This window comes from Falco biarmicus, chromosome 9, assembly GCF_023638135.1.
Source record: "Falco biarmicus isolate bFalBia1 chromosome 9, bFalBia1.pri, whole genome shotgun sequence".
Taxonomy (NCBI): Eukaryota; Metazoa; Chordata; class Aves; order Falconiformes; family Falconidae; genus Falco; species Falco biarmicus.
In genome coordinates this window covers 37024648-37042203 of record NC_079296.1, presented here as the reverse complement: position 1 = coordinate 37042203, position 17556 = coordinate 37024648, and the positions used below count along the sequence as shown (strand labels likewise).

At 49.4% G+C, this 17556-nt stretch overlaps 1 protein-coding gene across 2 annotated transcripts in view; it reads right to left on the bottom strand.

Annotated features, from left to right (window-relative positions):
• The window catches only part of CDH23 (cadherin related 23), a 213468-nt gene extending 200562 nt beyond the window's left edge, over nt 1-12906 (bottom strand). For both annotated transcript variants that reach the window (XR_008824095.1, XM_056352859.1), the window contains exons 1-2: nt 12877-12906; nt 1563-1631 (exon numbers count right to left, since the gene is read on the bottom strand). Coding sequence is in view for 1 of the 2 variants with exons in the window: in XM_056352859.1 (XP_056208834.1) it covers nt 1563-1626 (64 nt within the window). In the remaining variant the exon portion in view is untranslated. The remainder of the gene's footprint in view (nt 1-1562; nt 1632-12876) is intronic.
• Nucleotides 12907-17556: the final 4650 nt, after the last annotated feature.

Here is a 17556-nt window from a genome sequence, read left to right as displayed (position 1 = left end):
GCAGCTTGCTATCGCCCAGCTAGGCACTGGCAGCACAGCCGTGCACATCCCAGCTGCGGTGCTGCAACTGACCGCACAGCAAGGGATGAAGGCACAAGTCCCCAGCCAGGCAAGCAAAACCCACCATCCCACTTCCAATGGGATGTACTGGACCACTCATGGCAAGCGATATCTCTGAGGGGCAAGTTTTAGGAAGCTCACACTGGGGCAAAGGACTCACTGGGTTGTCTTTTTTACTTATTTTTTTCCCTTTCCAGAGGAGTGACAGGGCAGTTAACTAGTGAGGCTATACTTGATCTAATACGACACCAGAGGGAGATTGACTGTGCTTGTCAGTCACAGCTAATGTCATCCACTGACTGCTTAATCAGGCTGCCAATCTGGGCAAGCCATCTTGAGGCTTTAGTATGGGGGGGAAAAAAAAAAAAAAGAAAAGAAAAGAAAAAAGCTTTTATTCCAGAGGGCACAGTGCTATCAAATGGACACACACTCACTATTGTTTATCAGCAAGCACCACATAGGCATGAACCCCCCAGCTTCCCTCTCTTCCCACCAGCACCCAGGGGCTTTAGCCCATTCACCACATAACAATCCTGATTTTCATGGGGCTTTGTCACACATTGACAGTACTTATGCACCCCATGATATGCCAAAGCTCGGGCCGAGAGGCATATTTTCTACACCAGAAGGCAGTTGTCCCACAAGCTCCTACCCAGCAGCCAGGCTGGACTCCACAGTCCCCTGCCAGAAGCTCGTGTCCCAGGGAAGACCAAGAGCATCATGCTCACAGGGCAGAGCCCAGCACTGGGAGGAAAGCTGGTCGTGGAGGCTATGCCTGCCCAAAGCACTGCCCTGTCTTCCAGCTGGAATTAGAAAAGAGGTTTTGCAGCTCAAAGAAGAGTTACTTCCCCACACAGCATATATTAAAGCACAGTTCAGGTAATAATTTTGCTGCTGAAAACACAGGGAGAGCCCTGCCAGTAGTACCTCTGCTGCTGAACAGCTAACAGGCTTCTGGTTTACATTCTTGCCTTTCATCCGCTTCCTCTAATTTCCTGTAGTTTTGTTTGTTGGTTTTTTTGTTGTTTTTTTTTTTTTTTTTACATAAAATGACCTAACTTCATGTCTACCACTAGCTTTGACTTTGAGAACCCCATCTGGAAGTTGCCATGGTCTTCCCACTGACACACAACAAGAGCATCTACCACCATTGGGATCACCAGCACATCCTCCTCCAAGCCTCTTTCCAGTCCCACCTGCTCTCTCCCAGGAAGGGCCACCTGATGCCATGTGTGTCCTCTTATGGCTGCAAGAAAAGCAGCTGCATAGGAGCACAACATGCAGGTCCCCAGGACTTCATTCAATGGAGACAGGTGATCTGCTTGCCCATACCAGCCACATCTCCCCATCACCAGAGCAATGCTGCTCTGACTTCAGATATTCATCAGGAGACCACAAATACAGCAATTTTTACCCTTGTACCTCACAAACATGAGGTCCAAGCAGGGAGAAGAGGGGAGAGAGAAAAAGCACAGCACTGGACAGACATCAAGATGACTTACCCAGAGAGACCAGCCCCAGTAGCAAGAGAAGCAGAAAATTGCCAGCAGCGGCGTGATGCTTCATGGCTCCTGTCAAAGAAGAAAGGCAGCATCAAGTCCAGTGCTTTATGAATATTACCGTGTCTTCCCAAAGCAGGCTCAGGGATGCAACCCTGCTCCAGCTTGGACCTTAGAGAAATCCCTTTTTGTTGGGATCGTGCATGTCCTTGCACCCAGGAGATGAACATTTTGTTGACTCTTTGCTTTTATACAGGGCACTTCACCCCAAGAGTGCTGCCACCATCACATTCCTGGTTCATGCAGCCCCAACCATCCTCTTGGCAAGCGCCAAATTGAAATCATGATTAGCCTGGCATAGGTGATACATTTTTTATTTTCCACTTTCCAAAGTGTATTTGCTCATCTCGTGCGAGGGGATAAGGCACAGCGATCTCTGCGGTCAGGACTGGAGCAGAAGCAGCCCCAGCTGAGACAAGCTGCTTGAGCATCGCGCAAGATGTTGAGGGTAAGGAAAAGCTGCTGCAAGCCAGGAGCAACACAGCAGCGAGCCATCAGGACTGGGATTGTTTTGGCAGAGCTGCGTGGGAAGCTTGACCCAGAATCACTGAAGAGGCACCAGGATTTCAGAGGACAACACATAACTCCTCAAACCTCTCAAACCACCCGGGTGGCTGCAAAACAGGCACTGTGAGAGCACTAGAAGCAGACGGGCTTGCAAATGTGCCTGCATCCTACTCTGCCTCTCAAATTTCCCTGGCTTCACATTCACCACAACACACGACTCCTCACAACAAGGCAAAAAGAATAAAACAGTAACAGGGAGCCGCTTAGCACAGCCACATCCTCGCGTGGTTTTCAGATCGTTAAAACCCAAGTTCTTCCTGAGCCAACCCCACAGAACCTCAAAGTCCCGCCTTCCATGGGATATTTTAAAACATTTCATCCTGGAGGCAAGTATAAATCATGTGTGTTAGACACAGTGTACAGGCACAACGGACACCCCCAGGCAGCGCTCTCAGAGCCTGAAGCAGACAGAACATCTCAGTGACCCATCCCTGAAGCTCTCCATATTTCTGCAGGTGCTGTGAAAGGCGTGGGGCAAGGGAACATTTTCCTACCAGCTCAGCACATCCACACAGCAGCAGACCCAGGAACACGAAAAGCAGAGAGCATATGTGACAGCAACAGAGATGAACCCATCGTTAAAAGCATAAGCAGCTCCCACTTGAGATCTGAGCACTGACCTGAGGCGTGAGGGCTGAAATGAGCAATAAATCACACCTCCCTAAGTAGTTTACCAGCCTAAGTAGGGACTTGTTACATTCACAAGTAGTCACACAGGCTTTTCGTTCACCAGTGCTCACAGCACCTGGAGAACAGACCACTAAACAAACAGACCTGAATAAGCTGTTGTGATGTGCGATTCCCACTTAGGGAACACCCAAAGAAACAGTTCACCCCTAAACCCAGGGTACCACCTTCACCCACCATCACTTCTCACTTGCCCCAAAAGCAGCAGCTCAGCCTTCCCTTTACAGCACCCAGCTCTACACACACCAACTGCAACACCAACACGGAGTCACCCCAAAGCATGGCACTGTCCTGGCACAGGCTGCAGCTGCGACCCCAGCTAAGGGCAGAGGGGTCCGCACCCCATTACCACCCTAAGGGATGTGTGGGCACCCCGCAGGGTGGTCCTTACCTCTGCTGGGGAGCCTGCACCCCAGCAAGAACGAGTAGATGCTCCTGAAAAAGCTTCAAAGCAGTAGCTACATATGTTTTACTTTTACTATTAGATATGTCAGAAAAGACAGTTCATAACAATTCTGTCACCATGGAAAGGACCCTAATTCTAATTGCTTCAGCTATTTTGCCACAAAAGGGTCTCTGGGAGGAAAAGGTCTGCACCTAGGAAAGAAAAAAGGTGCTGTGGTCTTTTCTGTGCCTCTTTAGGAAATTCAGCACAAGCCTGAGAAGACATTTGGGATCAGTGCTGCCTAACCTTCAGGCGTATCATGCCAATCTCCCAAGAAAACAGACAGGGCAAGACAGTTTAATCCTCTATCCCCCTGACCAGTTTTTGACTTCTGTGTGTTTGGTGCCAGCAGAGCATCCAAAAACCCAGTTTCTAAACAAAAATTACTTCTTTCCCAGGAGCCAGGCATCATATCAGGCCCTTTAAATCTTTAGATTCAGCTTGCAAAAGCAAAATAGTGTCTTCTAACAAAGAAAAACACCAAACCTCTCAATCTTCCCCCTGCTTTGATAGGTTTTTGGGGAGGAAAAAATCTTGGACCTAGACAACGGTGCTCTCCAGGCCCTCACATCCCCCTGGCCAGCACCAAGCCCAGGGTGCAGAGCCAAAGCTCATCATGCTGCTGCCAGAGCAGATGCAATGGAGATGAGCAAGGCAGCCCAACCCCAAGCTCTTCCTGTGCCTTCTGCTACACCAAAATGCCATCGAGGAAAACACTAACTTTCTTTTAAAACAGCACCGCTATCAACCCAAGCGAGCGGAAACATTTTCAGGCTTCACAGACCATGTTTAAAAAGCAACAGGGCAGTGGAAAAACAATTTACGTGATGTAGAAGTAAAGGCAGTTGAAAGCATCCCTTTTTGAGTGTCATGATAAATCTAAATATTGTATATTCCAAGTCAGTCACTTCATTATGTAAGTAATTGCCTAAAATGTCATTCTGATTTTGTCTGTCTTCATTAATACTGCAGCTCTTCACTGGTTCTCCGAGAAGGTTCACTCGAATATTGCAAATTTAGGAACGGGATCGAGAAATCTCTGGGGAGAACTTAAAAATTGTGACTAAGAGCATATTAAATTGCACCTTCTGCCTGAAAGAGGCTCTTTGTAGGAAGCATTCGGTGCAGTTTCCAGCATAATAATGTCTCTGGGCAAGTCATCTCTGGGAACTTAACTGTTGTCTCCTGGCTGCAAAAGTACTAATGTTAAACCAGAGATTTCCCAGTCTACTGGCAACCGCTCCCCAAGGCACGGGAAGCGGCAGACAGAACCACATTAAATGGTGATGGATGGGAACTGGAGGAGCCTCTACTATTGAAACACTGCTCTGCAAAGAAGTCCGGGGCTTGAAAGTTTAGGAACCGGGTCAGGTCAAGCAGAGTTTTTTCAGCCCACTTGCCCCAAATGTCTCCTTCCCAAGCCCTGGAGGTAGCTTTTTTGCTGCTTAAACAGCATTGCAGCATACCTAAATGTGGCAAAGATCCCACCTGCTTGGCTACACAGATGGAGCCTGGCCAGCACATGCTCCAGTCCACAGCACACATTAATCCCAGTGAAGTTGGCAATGAGGCTCCAAGAGCCTTCTAGCATCTCACCTCCACGAAACACTGGAGTAGCAATGCTCCTGCTTCTCAGGCCTAGGCTACACATCACTCTCAGGGTGCTTATGCATCCGTTTCCAGGCTGTGCACCTGTATTGGTTATTTTTCAGTGCACTGTTGGGGCACTTGCATGTGAGAATGGCTCGCATGCATACAAAACACATTTAATTGCCTGCATCAGAGCAGCGGCAGTGGCTTCTGCGAAGGCTGTGCCTTGTTGGCAGAGATGCTTTCACAATCAAGCTGCTGCTAGCATCTTTAATCACTCCCCAAACCCCTGGTCCCTCTACCCCCCACCCAGTCTTCCCTTCCCCAAACCGCACCACAACGCTTGCGCCTCAGAATTTATAGTGTCAGCCTCTCTGTTTGCTCTGCGCTGTTCCAGGAGCATAAAGAAGAAATGAAAGTGTAAATCAAAGCATTTCCCAAAAGGCTTCTATGTGAGAAAACTGTACGCACCTTCCCAAAAAGCTCCTTCTCCAGTGATGCAGCACAAATGATGTCCCCCAAAGAGGGGAGCCCAGCAGCCAGCACTGCCCACCCACAACATTTGCACCCGAGTAGAAGTCCCTGAGATGCTACCAGGATCCCACCATGCCAGAGGCATCCAGCCACATGCTGGAAAGACCCTTCTCCCCAGGGCATGCCATCTGTGCCCACTATCCCCATCAAGCTGGCTGCCTTGGAAGAGCAGCCATGAGATGCTCCAACAAGGGCCACCACCAAACGTGCATCAAAGAAACCACCCCCACGATCCTCTTCAAAGCACACCGCTTGGCACCAACCCTCATGCCAAAACACAGCGGGCTGAAGAGGCACAGCAACTCCCATCTCCCCAGCTTTTTCCATCCCTCTGCTCCTCAAATGGAAGCACCACTAGAAATTCACCTTTTCTTCTTCTTCTTAATGCTTCTTGGCCAGGTCTTTACAATAGGTAGGATTCAAAAGGAAAAAAGTAAAAGTTAATTTTTATTTTCACACACACACACACACGTATTGGCATGAGCTATACACAAATCATAATTCCTAAAAATAACAAATTGCAGAACAGGGTAATCAGAAGTAAATTGATACTGATAAATAAGCTTTTCTTCCATGCGGTAGGTGGTTTATTTTAATCTAATGAGTTTTATATTTTCTGAGCTTTCAGATTCCATGATGAAGAGCCGTCCGCACTAGAATTACGAAGCACTTTGAAATATTGTAATTTTATGGCTCATTTTGTCAGGACTCTTGAAAATTAGATTTGTTCCCAGTGAAAAAAGTTGCCTTTTTTTCCTTCTATTCCCTGCAGTGAAGGAAAAAATTTCCTTGTTAAATAAATACAGACTAACATATTTGTATGCATGTGGGGTGGGGGAGGATGGATGCGCACAGAACAGGGAGCAAAGGGGCACAGCTGCCACAACCCACCTAAGCCCTGAGACTGTGCTTGCAGGAGAAAAAGCGTGAGAGACACTCTCTCCCCTTCCTTCACCCCAAAAGCAAATCCGAGGTTGGAAATACAGTTTTTTTTCTCCCCACCCAGTTCAGGGGATTCCCACAAAGCTGACAGTGAGTCTGAGCTGCTCTATGCATCCCAGGTAGCACCAACTGGTGGTATTTAAACCTTTCTTCTAGCAGGGAAAAAGCTAGAGCTGTTACTCACTAACAACTAGTAACACCAAAGTTTCCCACATTTCCAGCAGTTTACTCCCATTTCAAAACAAGGAGAGGAGTGGAAACATTCTATTTCCTCTGTGAGAGGTTTGATTACCCATAGGAAACAAGCATTAGCTGCAAGATGACATTAACGCCTTGTTTAACCAGAAGCCCAAGACCAGAAGAAAATGTCATGTTTGAATTTCTCAGTCCACGCAGGAAAACTTTGTCTGGGTTGGAAGTGAAACTAGTTTTCCAAGTCACTACAAGTGCCATAAAATAATCCTCAGAACTACCCAGCTCTGCATTAGCAACATGCAAACCCTCCACCACAGCACACCCCAACTGCGGTATGCCCGGGGAAAGTCATTTAGTGATACATACAAGTACAAGCATCCAATTCACTTCTTTATTCATGCAATATTAAAATAATAGCCTGGGAGCTTTGGGAAGGGGCCCCCTACTCTGCAGTGCAGCAGTCCCACCCACCCCTCCACAGCCAAGGTAGCACCCTTCTTGGGTAGGTGGAAGAGGAGATGACCGAGTTTTGCGTTTGTTTTTTGGTGGTTGATTTTTGTTGTTGGTTGGAGTTTTTTGGGGGGTGGGTGTGTGTTTGAGTTTTTTGGGGTTTGGCTTTGTGGTGAGTTTTTTTTGGTGGGTTTTTTGGGGGGTTTTTTTGGTTGTTTTTTGGGGTTTTTTTTTTTTGAGTGGGGCAGCACTGGCTCTACTGAGTCTCCAGCACAGGTTGCTATGATGCCCATGGTGACTAGCAACCATTTTCCATCACAAAGCCTCACTTAAGCTGGAACCACAGCTCCTAAATAAGAGGCAGACTGGGCTGGGGTATGGAGACCAAGCTAACAGGCTCCTGGCTCTCTTGGTTCCTGGAGAGGCTGGCTGCACCAACACAGAGCCCAGCACAAGGACCCAACGCAGCAAAGGAGCAGCAGGGCTGCAGAGCAGATGCCAGCGTGGGATGAAAAGGTGGAAAAGCAGCCAACAGCAACAGAGCTTAGCTTAAAGAAAAAAAAACAACCAACAACCAAAAACAGAAGAAAAAAAAAAGGAGGGGGAAGGGTGGGAGTTATTGCCTTAGGAGGAGGTAGAAAGCTGAATTCAGTGAAGCGGTACATGCAGCCTGGTCTCAAAGACAGGAACCTCTCTCCAGACTCTTAAAAAGCAAGCACACAGCAATGGACAAAGTGGTAAAAGTGAAGATGCTGACAGCCTGACGCAAAGCCTGCTGGTGAACAGGAGGCCAGACACTTTCTTCTTGTGCCCTGCCTAGAAGAAGGAAGGCTCGCCTGCTGCCCGAGGCCGGGTGGCAGCCTGGCTGGACTTGCAAGCACCACCATCAGAACGATGGTTGAGAGGTGTACAGCATCCTCAGGCTCTGACAACATTTTTGAGTGAGTTTGTAACGCTGCCACGCAGCCTGTGCTTACATATCCTGGAGCACTCCTGCCTGCAATGCTTCAGATGCAAGCACGCAACTTCTGTTTCACTTATGGTTTTTAAAGGAAAAACAGAAGAGAAGACATCTGTGAAGTGAAATTAAAGAAAAAAAAAGTGTTCACCTAAATATTGCCCACTTCATTTACAGAATAATAAGCACACTTAACAGACATGCAGCAGATACCTACTGCTCCAGCCCTCTGGCTCAGGCTGTTGCCTACTGCACAGGAGCAAAGCGGGAGGCTCGGCAGGGCTGTGCGCTTGCAGGGACACAGAGGGACCAGGCAGGCACCTCCCTCCTTGCCACACTCCGGTGCAGCTTTGAACACAAGCATCACTTTTTTGCAGCAGCAGCAAGCACGCTATAAGCTTCATTCTAAGAAGTACACCCATAACAGCGCAAGCAACACAATGAAAAAAAATTCAGCATCAACTTCAAAAGCAAGACATCAACCACAAAACCAAGAGCTCTTGACAATCAGTAACCAAACTACGTTTCAAAGCCCTGCCACAGAAGATGGGTTACTTATCGAACTTCATCTTCCCGGGCAAACACTCATAGCAGCAGACACCACTCCAAGCCCTGTCAGCACAGGACCCCAGGTACACGTGCACCCAGGATCTCACCCCGTCTCCAGCTACTCCTAAGCTCCAGGCTGGTTGCTTGCATCACTAAAAAGAAGCAACAAGGCTATTCATTCAGTCCTCTGGTAACTCAAACTGCAGGCTGGAAAGGTAGATCTTAAAAAACAGGGTGCTTTAGAAGAGTTTTTTTTTTAAAAAAAAAAACAACAACAAAAAACACCAACACAACCCAAACCAGGAAAAGAAAAAAATAAAATAAAAATTGACGACCCTCACACTGAGCAACCTGAGCTGCAAAAGCTCTCAGGCCATTTCTTGCCTCATCCAAATCAAGAGAGAAGTGTCCTTGCTGCTTTCACACAAAGCTCACTTAACTTTCAGCGAGAGGCACTTTGCTGCAACAGACCTTTTCAAGGCCCACTGGCTGTTCAAGCTAATAAAAGTGAGGCTTTGCCTGATGGAGCAACACCATGGGCACGCTGTGGCTAATCACTCGCTAGCTGAAATTTTAAGAGGGGGGAAAAAACAAAGTAGTAGAGACAGCAGAGGGAAAGGAAATGGGGCTACTTAGGAGGAACCCCACCACCACCGCAATCCCTTTATCCCCAAGAGCAGGGGATCAAACTGAAAGACAAAGGGATTTAGCAGAGATGAAGATATTTGAATTAATGACAGTAGTTCATCACTAGTGACAGGCTTGTTCATGCAAGCCCTGCTAGGACCCCAGATGTGACTAAGAACCCTCTAAGGTGTCCAGTCCCTCTGCTACGTGCCCTTTTCAAAGCTGCAGCACCCTGGGCACCAGCATATCCCCCTATTTCTATCAGGATTTTGCCCTCAGTGACTTTCTCCCCAACATACTCCAAGCAGGACATCTTTCTCCCCTGGAAAGCAGCTGTTATATCAAATGCACAGATCAGGGCAAAGCAATTCAGGATAAGGACAGAAAAAAGCCTCACTGCAACTCTGGCTCTGGCAGAGGCTGGAGAGGGGACATTATGGCCCTCCCACGGCCAGATCAAAGTTTCCACTGCAAGACACATCCAGCAAGGTCCTTGGCCCTGGGGCATGGGTTCAAGCAGATGCTTCTGCAAGGCTATCTAGCAGAAAAAGAGAAGATGTGCATCCAGGATGACCCCTCTGATCACTTATGGAGCACACCATAATTAGCAAGCACCTACCATAGCCACGTACCAACATTTTCAGGGAGTGAAAGCCATCAGGCTCCATGACCAAAGATTTCCTGCCCATGTTGACCAAAGCTTCAAGCTCAGCATGCTGCATGGCACAGCCTGTGCACAAACGCTACTCCAGTGCCTGCTATAGCGTCCTGGTCATTAGTGAACCACAGGCAAGATCCAGGACATCTGCAAGATTTGGGTAAGCCTTGACCACTGGGATTCCCCATTTCAGCTGCAGAACCTGGGTTCTGATAGCAATACAAGCATGAAGGGATGAGTTTTCACGTTTGTAGGTCTAGGGCCACAAAAGCTCCAAACTAACCCTCACCCTCCTGTAACACCATTAAAAGTCTTACTGGAGGAAGCAGGACACTGTAGTGGGAAAAAACACAGAAGTTTTGGGATGCACTTTGAACTATTTATGCTCACAAAGCAAACCTCCAGCTAAATTAGTCAGGCTGCAGTAGCCCAGCTGCAAGCAGCTGGGACATTTTACACCCTAATGAGAGGCCACAGGCCAACCCCTCATCAAGCCAACTCCATATCCTAAAGCTTCTTAAATTTAAAAATAATCTGTGCTCAAGACCATCTGCACAGAACATCTAAGAAACTTTATAAATTAAATCCTTTTTACAATGTCCTCACCACCCCAGCTGCTCCCGAGGTGTGCTCCAAAGAGGATTGCAGTGCCCTTTTTCTTTGCATACCTCCATCAGGTCAGCAGGGAAGCTACCATATCATGGACATTATTCTGGAGATCACTGCAGCTGGGCAGCAGAAACCATTTCTGGTGCTACCTTCCTGCCGTATTCATGTCTGCCCCTGGGAGGGACACATAGCCTCTTTGCCTGTGGGCCGAGTATCTTTCCCAGGCCCAGATACAGCAAACAGCCAAGCTGCACAGCTCCCACCTCTTGCAAACATCATTTCTCCCACTTATTACCCAAGAAAAAAAAAGAAAAAAAAAGAAAAGAAAAGAAGGAGAACATCAATTTTTACAGTTTCCCATAAAGGGAGTGTTTTACAACTTGGTCTTAAAACAAGGCATTGTATTTTCACGACACGATCTTGACTTGGCACTACAAAACCTACAGTTTGCCTTCTGAAACAAGAGAGCTTTGTGCTGGGAGAGGGAGGGAGAGGGACGGAGGAGGAAAATGGAATTGCAAAGGGATTTCCTCTCATCCTTCCCCAGGGCAGAGGAGAAAGAGAGGCAATGGTAAAACTCCCTCCCTCAAAACACTCACCTGCATTTTGACAAATGTGAATTTCCCATAGGAATACTTCACTCTCCTCCACCAAAAAAAATATTTTAAAGATTCATGCACCGGCTCTATCCCATAGCGCTATCATGCACCAAAGCCACACACACAAGGCGTCCTGTCCCAAGAAGACCCCAGGAAAGAGCCGGGCTTGTTGCATGCAGCCCCACCACATCAGACACCAGGAAGCAGCGGCTCTGACAGCGTTCCTGACCCCCTCAACATCCGTCATGCCCAACGGATCTGCCACCCACAGGGCTTTTCCCCCAACACAGGGGAAAAAAGCCAAACAACAAAAAACATGCACCAGCACAGAAAACTTCCCATTCCAGCATCACCTCCCCCAGAAAATAACAGTCAATAAGAAAGGCAGCTTAGGGAAATTACAGCAGTTGGCAAGAGGGTGCTGGCAGCACCCCTGGACATCGCCAACATTAGATTGGTTTTGAATTTGCCCTTCCCACATAGGGCACCCATGGGAAAATCCCGGGCTGCACCTCTGCCCCAGCCAGCCCCACTATTCACCCGTGGACAAGCAGCTCATAATCCTGTCTGCTGCATCCTTTCATTTGGCCAAATAAGCCACCCCAGCTCTTTTTTTTTTAAAAAAAGAGAGAGGGAAAAGTAAAGAACTGTTGCCTTTTCTGTCAACAGCCTTTAATTATTTTTTTTTTACCAGATCTTTACTACCAACATCACAGATTTTATATTTTCCCAATTAAATGCCTGTAATGAACACCCACACCCATATTTCTAATTGCAGATGGGTACAGGCTATTATTTATCCTCACACAGCATCCAAAAATCATGGACCAGAACAAAGGGGCTGGTGGCAGGTAGATCAAACTGGAAGACACCACTAAAGGAAAAGCTACCCCTGCCACAAAGAACTTGGAGCCGAAACGCCCCTAACGAACCCCAAACTCTGCAAGTTAAAAGCATGGGTAATGTCATTTAGCTGCCCTGTTTTAACAGGGACCAGACTCTTGAAGTTTGGGCATTTTCTGTAAATAAAGGCTCCGGCAACGACTCCAAACAGTTCGAAGTGAAAGATGTCGGGCCAAAGCTAAGTTGGATGCACACAGGGGTCGGTATTGAGGTGGTTAGGAAAACAGTTATTTCAAGAAAAGAGGATTGCCGGTTTTGTCAGAGATTAAGGAAAAGAGGAGCAAGCAGAGTGGCAGGATAAAAAAAAAAAGAAAAAATAAATCTCAAATAAAGTGTTTTCTTAAGAAATAAAAAGAAACCAGTCAGGGCAAGTCTGTCGTTTTGCAAAGCTGTCTGCCCGTTTAATAGGTTTTTGAGAGGGCTCCAGAAGAGCCCAGCACCCCGCTGCCGGCAGCCCGGCCGGTGCGCGCCCCCGGTGCGGGACAGCCGCAGCCCCGCTCGCCAGAGAAACTTTGCAGCTCCGCACCCCGCCTCCTCCCATCCAAACTCCAAATTACAACCGAGGATGGGTTGGGGGGTGGGGGGGGCACACAGCAGCGCTTGCTCTTTCGGGGGCAAGGCGGTAGGCACCAACACACTTTCTTTTTTTGCTTTTCTAGAGAGGAGGAAAGGCTGTGCTTCCCGCCTCCTGCCATTGAAACCACCGCTCTGAACGACACCCCACCCACCCCCCAAAAAAAAAAAAAAAAATTATAACGACGGCAGCGCTCACCCCAAAGAAGTTGTCCCCTCGGTGGAAGCAAATACAGGGGGTTTGGGGAGGAGGACGGCGCGCGAACTGGCCCCAGGGGAGGGGGCGTGCGGGGTGCCAGCGGCCCCGCGCATCCTCCGCGCACCCCCCTAAATAAATGAACGCGGAATAAGGCAAACTCGCGGGGCATTACCTGCGGCGGCGGTCTCGGTGCCGAGTGTCAGCGGCGGTCCCCCATGACCCCCCCCCACCCCTCCTCGGCTGCCAGCCCCGCCGCCCTGCCAGCCGAGTGAGCCGCCACGGGGGGAGGAGGAGGAGGAGGAAGGGGTGGGGAAGGAGCCCGAGCGGCGGCTGACGCGGGCGGCGCAGCGCCCCTTGCCCAGGTAACGGGTATTTCAGCGCCGGCTGCACCCACCCACACACGCCACCCCCAGACCCCCGGCGCACCCCCGGGCTGGCAGGGTGCACCCCGAGACAGCAGTTGTCTCTTCAAATGCAACTTCAGCCCGAGGCAGGAGCTGGCCACGTGAAGTTTAAGCTCAGCCTCTTTGGGTTTAATATTGTTTTTTCGGTCATTATTGCTATTTTTTCTGACCTCGGTGCAAAAGCAGCTGGCAGGCCCAGGGAGCGCATAAATCATACATGAGTGGGAAAGCGATACGGGCAGCACGCCGGCCTCAGCACCGCGCTCGCAGGCATGCCAGGAGAGCTGTTCAGTAGTATTTCTTCCCAAGCTCCTCTCCCTTGAGTGCTCAGAACCTCAGTTTCTACAGACACGGCACTGCATTTGCCATGCCACCCCTGCATGTTTCCACCTAACCCCTCACACTCCTCCAGGCCCTCCCAGCTTTCCTAAACCCAAGAGGAGGTCGCAGGGTAAATCCCTGCCTACAGCTCGAGCCACATGCAACTTTAAGGAAGGCAGCCAAATCCCACCGCTTTACCCCATTTCTTGTGTTCTTGGAAGCAACAAAACCATAGAAAGAAGCCTGCAACACCACCCGTCCCCACGTGCCTCAACCCCAGGAGGGGCCAGGACTTCAGGTCCTGCCCACCCCCCACGTGCCTCAACCCCAGGAGGGGCCAGGACTTCGGGTCCTGCCCCGCTGCACACACGTACACAAGCCTCCCATCACCTGTGCCTTGAAGGAGCTTTACCTCCTTCCCACCAGGCCCCATCACAAGCAGCTTTAATTAAAATGCTAAACAAGCGCAGTTTGTACTGCTAAAGCCCCTCTTGGAGCCCTGCCTGGAGATGCCGGGAACGTTCCCATCCACTCACCTTCACATCCCTCCTCCTAGAGCAGCAGTGGGCAAGTGCCTCCGCAGGAGCAGGAGGGGATAATTAAGCCCTTGCCTCTTTTGAGCAGCTTCTACTAATTATGCAATTACCACAGCTCCTGGGCTAATTGATTTGAATTGGACAGAGGTCTGGTACTGCTGCCCTCACCCTGACCCTGGGGATGGGGGCTCTGCAGTGGCCCCTCACCTGTGGAGAGCCCCCAGGATGAGGATCCCCCCTTCCCCTTGCTGGGCCTCCCCCAAATCGGGTTAAGCTGCAGGGCAGGGGCGTGCTAAGCCCCATATTGCACACCAGAGCCAGCTGTGGCACACCTGCAGCTGCTTTGGGTTAAAAACAAAAGTCCCTGACTAACAGCTGAGTGCAATGAGCTGTCTCCAGTTAACTGAGGTGCTGGCAAATAATTTACTCACATCACACCTGGGTTGTATTGGGTTTGCTAAGGATTTGCCCACAGTACCTTAACTTGTCCTAAAGTTGCAGGTCACATGGAGCGTAAAAAGTGCGGGGCTCCAAGCATCCTGATGAGCTGAGCCCACCACCAGCCAGCCCACGTGGTTTATCTCTCCTGGGCTTTTCTTCCCTCCCTTGTTCTCTTCATCGGCCCGGGGTAGGGCATACACAGCCAGGATACCTGCACCATGCCGATCCCATCCACATCCATAAAGTCAGGGAACTAATTACAGGAAGAAACAACAAAAAGTGGGGTGGGGGGACACAACCAAAGCAAACCCATATATTAAGTAACTTGAAGACCTGTTTCAGGCCTGGATGTTGTCTGTGGCCACTCTGACTTTGCACAAGTGATGTCTTGCTTAATGACTCTCATGATAAATTTGGGTCAGTGTTCCTACTTAAATAGAAGCACACCTCTCCTCTGCTTAATCGTTGCCCAGTTCCTGTGCCTTGGCTTCACACCACAGCTTTCAGCGTGCAATCTGGGCAGCTGGCTCTCAGCTCGCATCCTGACCAGTTTGAAGACCTGTCACCTCTTTTACATGTCGGCTCTAATGAAGCCAAGTTCCTCCTGGCCATAGGTCTGGCTTGGACTCCTGGTCCAATTCCCATTTGAGACCAGACTGCAGCCTTTTCCATCAGAGGGGCGAGGACTACTGGGATTTCACTGCCTAGGTTTACAAAACCCACGGGAATTCAGTATCTTGTGACCTGTATCTCCCTGTCAATCTTAGTTTAAATCAGGCAGCAAAAGCAATAGCTGCGTGCCGGCAGGACCTCAAACCAACTTACTGGGTTGACATTCCCAAGCTCCTGTCGAAGGAAAGCAACATTGCTCTGAGACACAGCCAGTGGGGGATGCACCATCACAATTGCCTTTTAACAAGCTCATAGCTGGGGAAAAAAGGGAATAAAATGAAGCGATGCATTGTGAGCAGAGGGATGCTCCCAGTTGCCGTTGACCACCACAATTAGTGCCAACCCTACAAGGCAGAGAGCACAGTGGCTAGCTGGAGGGCTGTCCCTCCTGCTATCCCAGCCTTTCTCCATGGGCTCATTACTGAGAAACCTTTTTTTTTTTTTTTTTTTTTTTTTGGCCAGATCTTGTGACCTCCCCTCTCCACCCTGCCTGTGCAAGTGGAGCAGCTAGGCAGAGCCTTCCCAGCCTCTTGGCACCACTTGTTCAACCTTGAAATTATACTGCAGGGCTTCTCCTCCTCTCATTTTCTATCTAACCACAGAACATTTCTCCATCCAGCTATCCCTATAGTGTATCACTCCTCTCTCTGCCTTCCCTGGCCTTTCTGCTGCAACAGGTGGGATGGCTGTTCATCTCTAAATCTTTAAACAGACAAAATATCACGTGGAAAGCAGGTAAAATGCAGGCACATGCAAAATTCTGCCCAGCTAAGTACTGAATTATCTCTGCTTGCCACAGACCACATACTGCTGTGGACCCCAGGGTCTGCACAGACATCAGCTGCCTGACAGCCAGCATGTGCAATATTGTACCGTCAGTCATTTCTTCACACCTCCTTTTCCCCAGGAGTCTCCCACAAGTATCCTTTGACGTACTTCCCCAAACTACCATCCTCTTTCGGTAAATAAAACCTGTGAAAAGTGCAGGAGGGCTTTTTGCTCAGGAAGAAGCAGCCCAAGCCCCTTGCTTCTCACTTCTTGGGGGACATGGTGATTTTGCCTCCCCAGGCTACAAGCTCCTTGGGGATGGAGGTATCCTCCACCACCCATGGCTTTCCAGCACCCCACATGGCAGTGTGCGTTGGGACAGCAGCACAAGGGAGGCAGCTCCCCACTGTGCTACCCTCTCACCCGAGTTGCAGAATTAATTTGTACAGCAGTCGCGGGGTTTTCTTTTTGACCACCTGTGCTGTGGCTGACGGTGAGCCGTTTCTTCCGGTGTGAAATTAATTTCCAGGTCCATTTCACACAGAATTTTAAGGCCAATATTAGGATCATGCTGTTTGTTTAGGAATTTATGAGTGAAGGAGGCTGGAGAGGAATCTGAGCAAAGTTCAGGGATTGCTTGCGTTTTTTTCTCTCTGTAGAAGAAAAGCACTGAAAAGCAGCTGGTTTCTTTTTTTGCTTTAGAAATACAGAAGTACCACATTTCAAATTGCATTATTGTAGGGTGATAGTCCATACAGAGGGTAAAGCAAATATGTTTAAAGATGGTGGGAAGGGCAGGAGCTGGGCACACATTTGAAGCATACACCCAATTCATGTGGCATGCTTGATCAGGGATCTGCCAGCTCATGTTGACAGCAGCTGAGCCACTCCTGGACCAAGCATCCCCAGCTGGGCTAGGGCAATGGGGACTAGATAGCCGGAGCTGCAGCCAGAAGGACCAAGGTGTGAGCTCCAAAAAGCCTTGCAGGGCCACCCCAAATGGACCTTGCCGAAGCCCTGAAGCTCAGCCCTTTGCAGACACCAAAGCAACTTGTTTGCAAAATGCATTGGCTCCCTTTGTAGCCCAAGATGGAAGCAGGCAGGACATGTCCTCTGCTAAGGTCACGGAGAGCCCAGTGACCCCTGGCTAGGGTTGCTATATTCCAGAAGGGGTTAATGACAGTAAGACCACCCCTTCGTAACAACTCTCTGAGTGGCTGGAGGTGCTTTTCACTGGCTTTTGAAACAGCCCTAGGTGTTTCCTACTGACAGGGAATGTTAGTAAATTCACAGAGTAGCGATGGTTTGGTGATGATTGTGACAGGGAATCTTGAGCAAAAGCAGTTACAGTGAGGGGGGGGCAGCTTTGGGAGCCGGGTCCTTTACTCCCCAGGGGTTGACTACCCCGTGTCCCTTCGTGCCACGAACCAAAAGCATCTCCTAGCTTTCAGCCAGCCCTACCTTAGCAGACAGGTTTTTTCCGGTGTTTTTCTCTTTCCTCCTCAGCAGAGTAGAAGGTGCCATCTGCAGGCACAGCACCCACACGGCAGCTCCAGCATCGCCCCTGCCCAGGCCAGGGTGCCCTGCTCCCACATGCCACCATTCCCCTGTCCGGTGTCAGGGGCTGCCCAGATCGCTGTGCCAAGGAGAAGATGACCTCCCTCTTGGCCAGCTCTTGGGCAACCGCTGTGTGTGACCCTGATGGTGAAC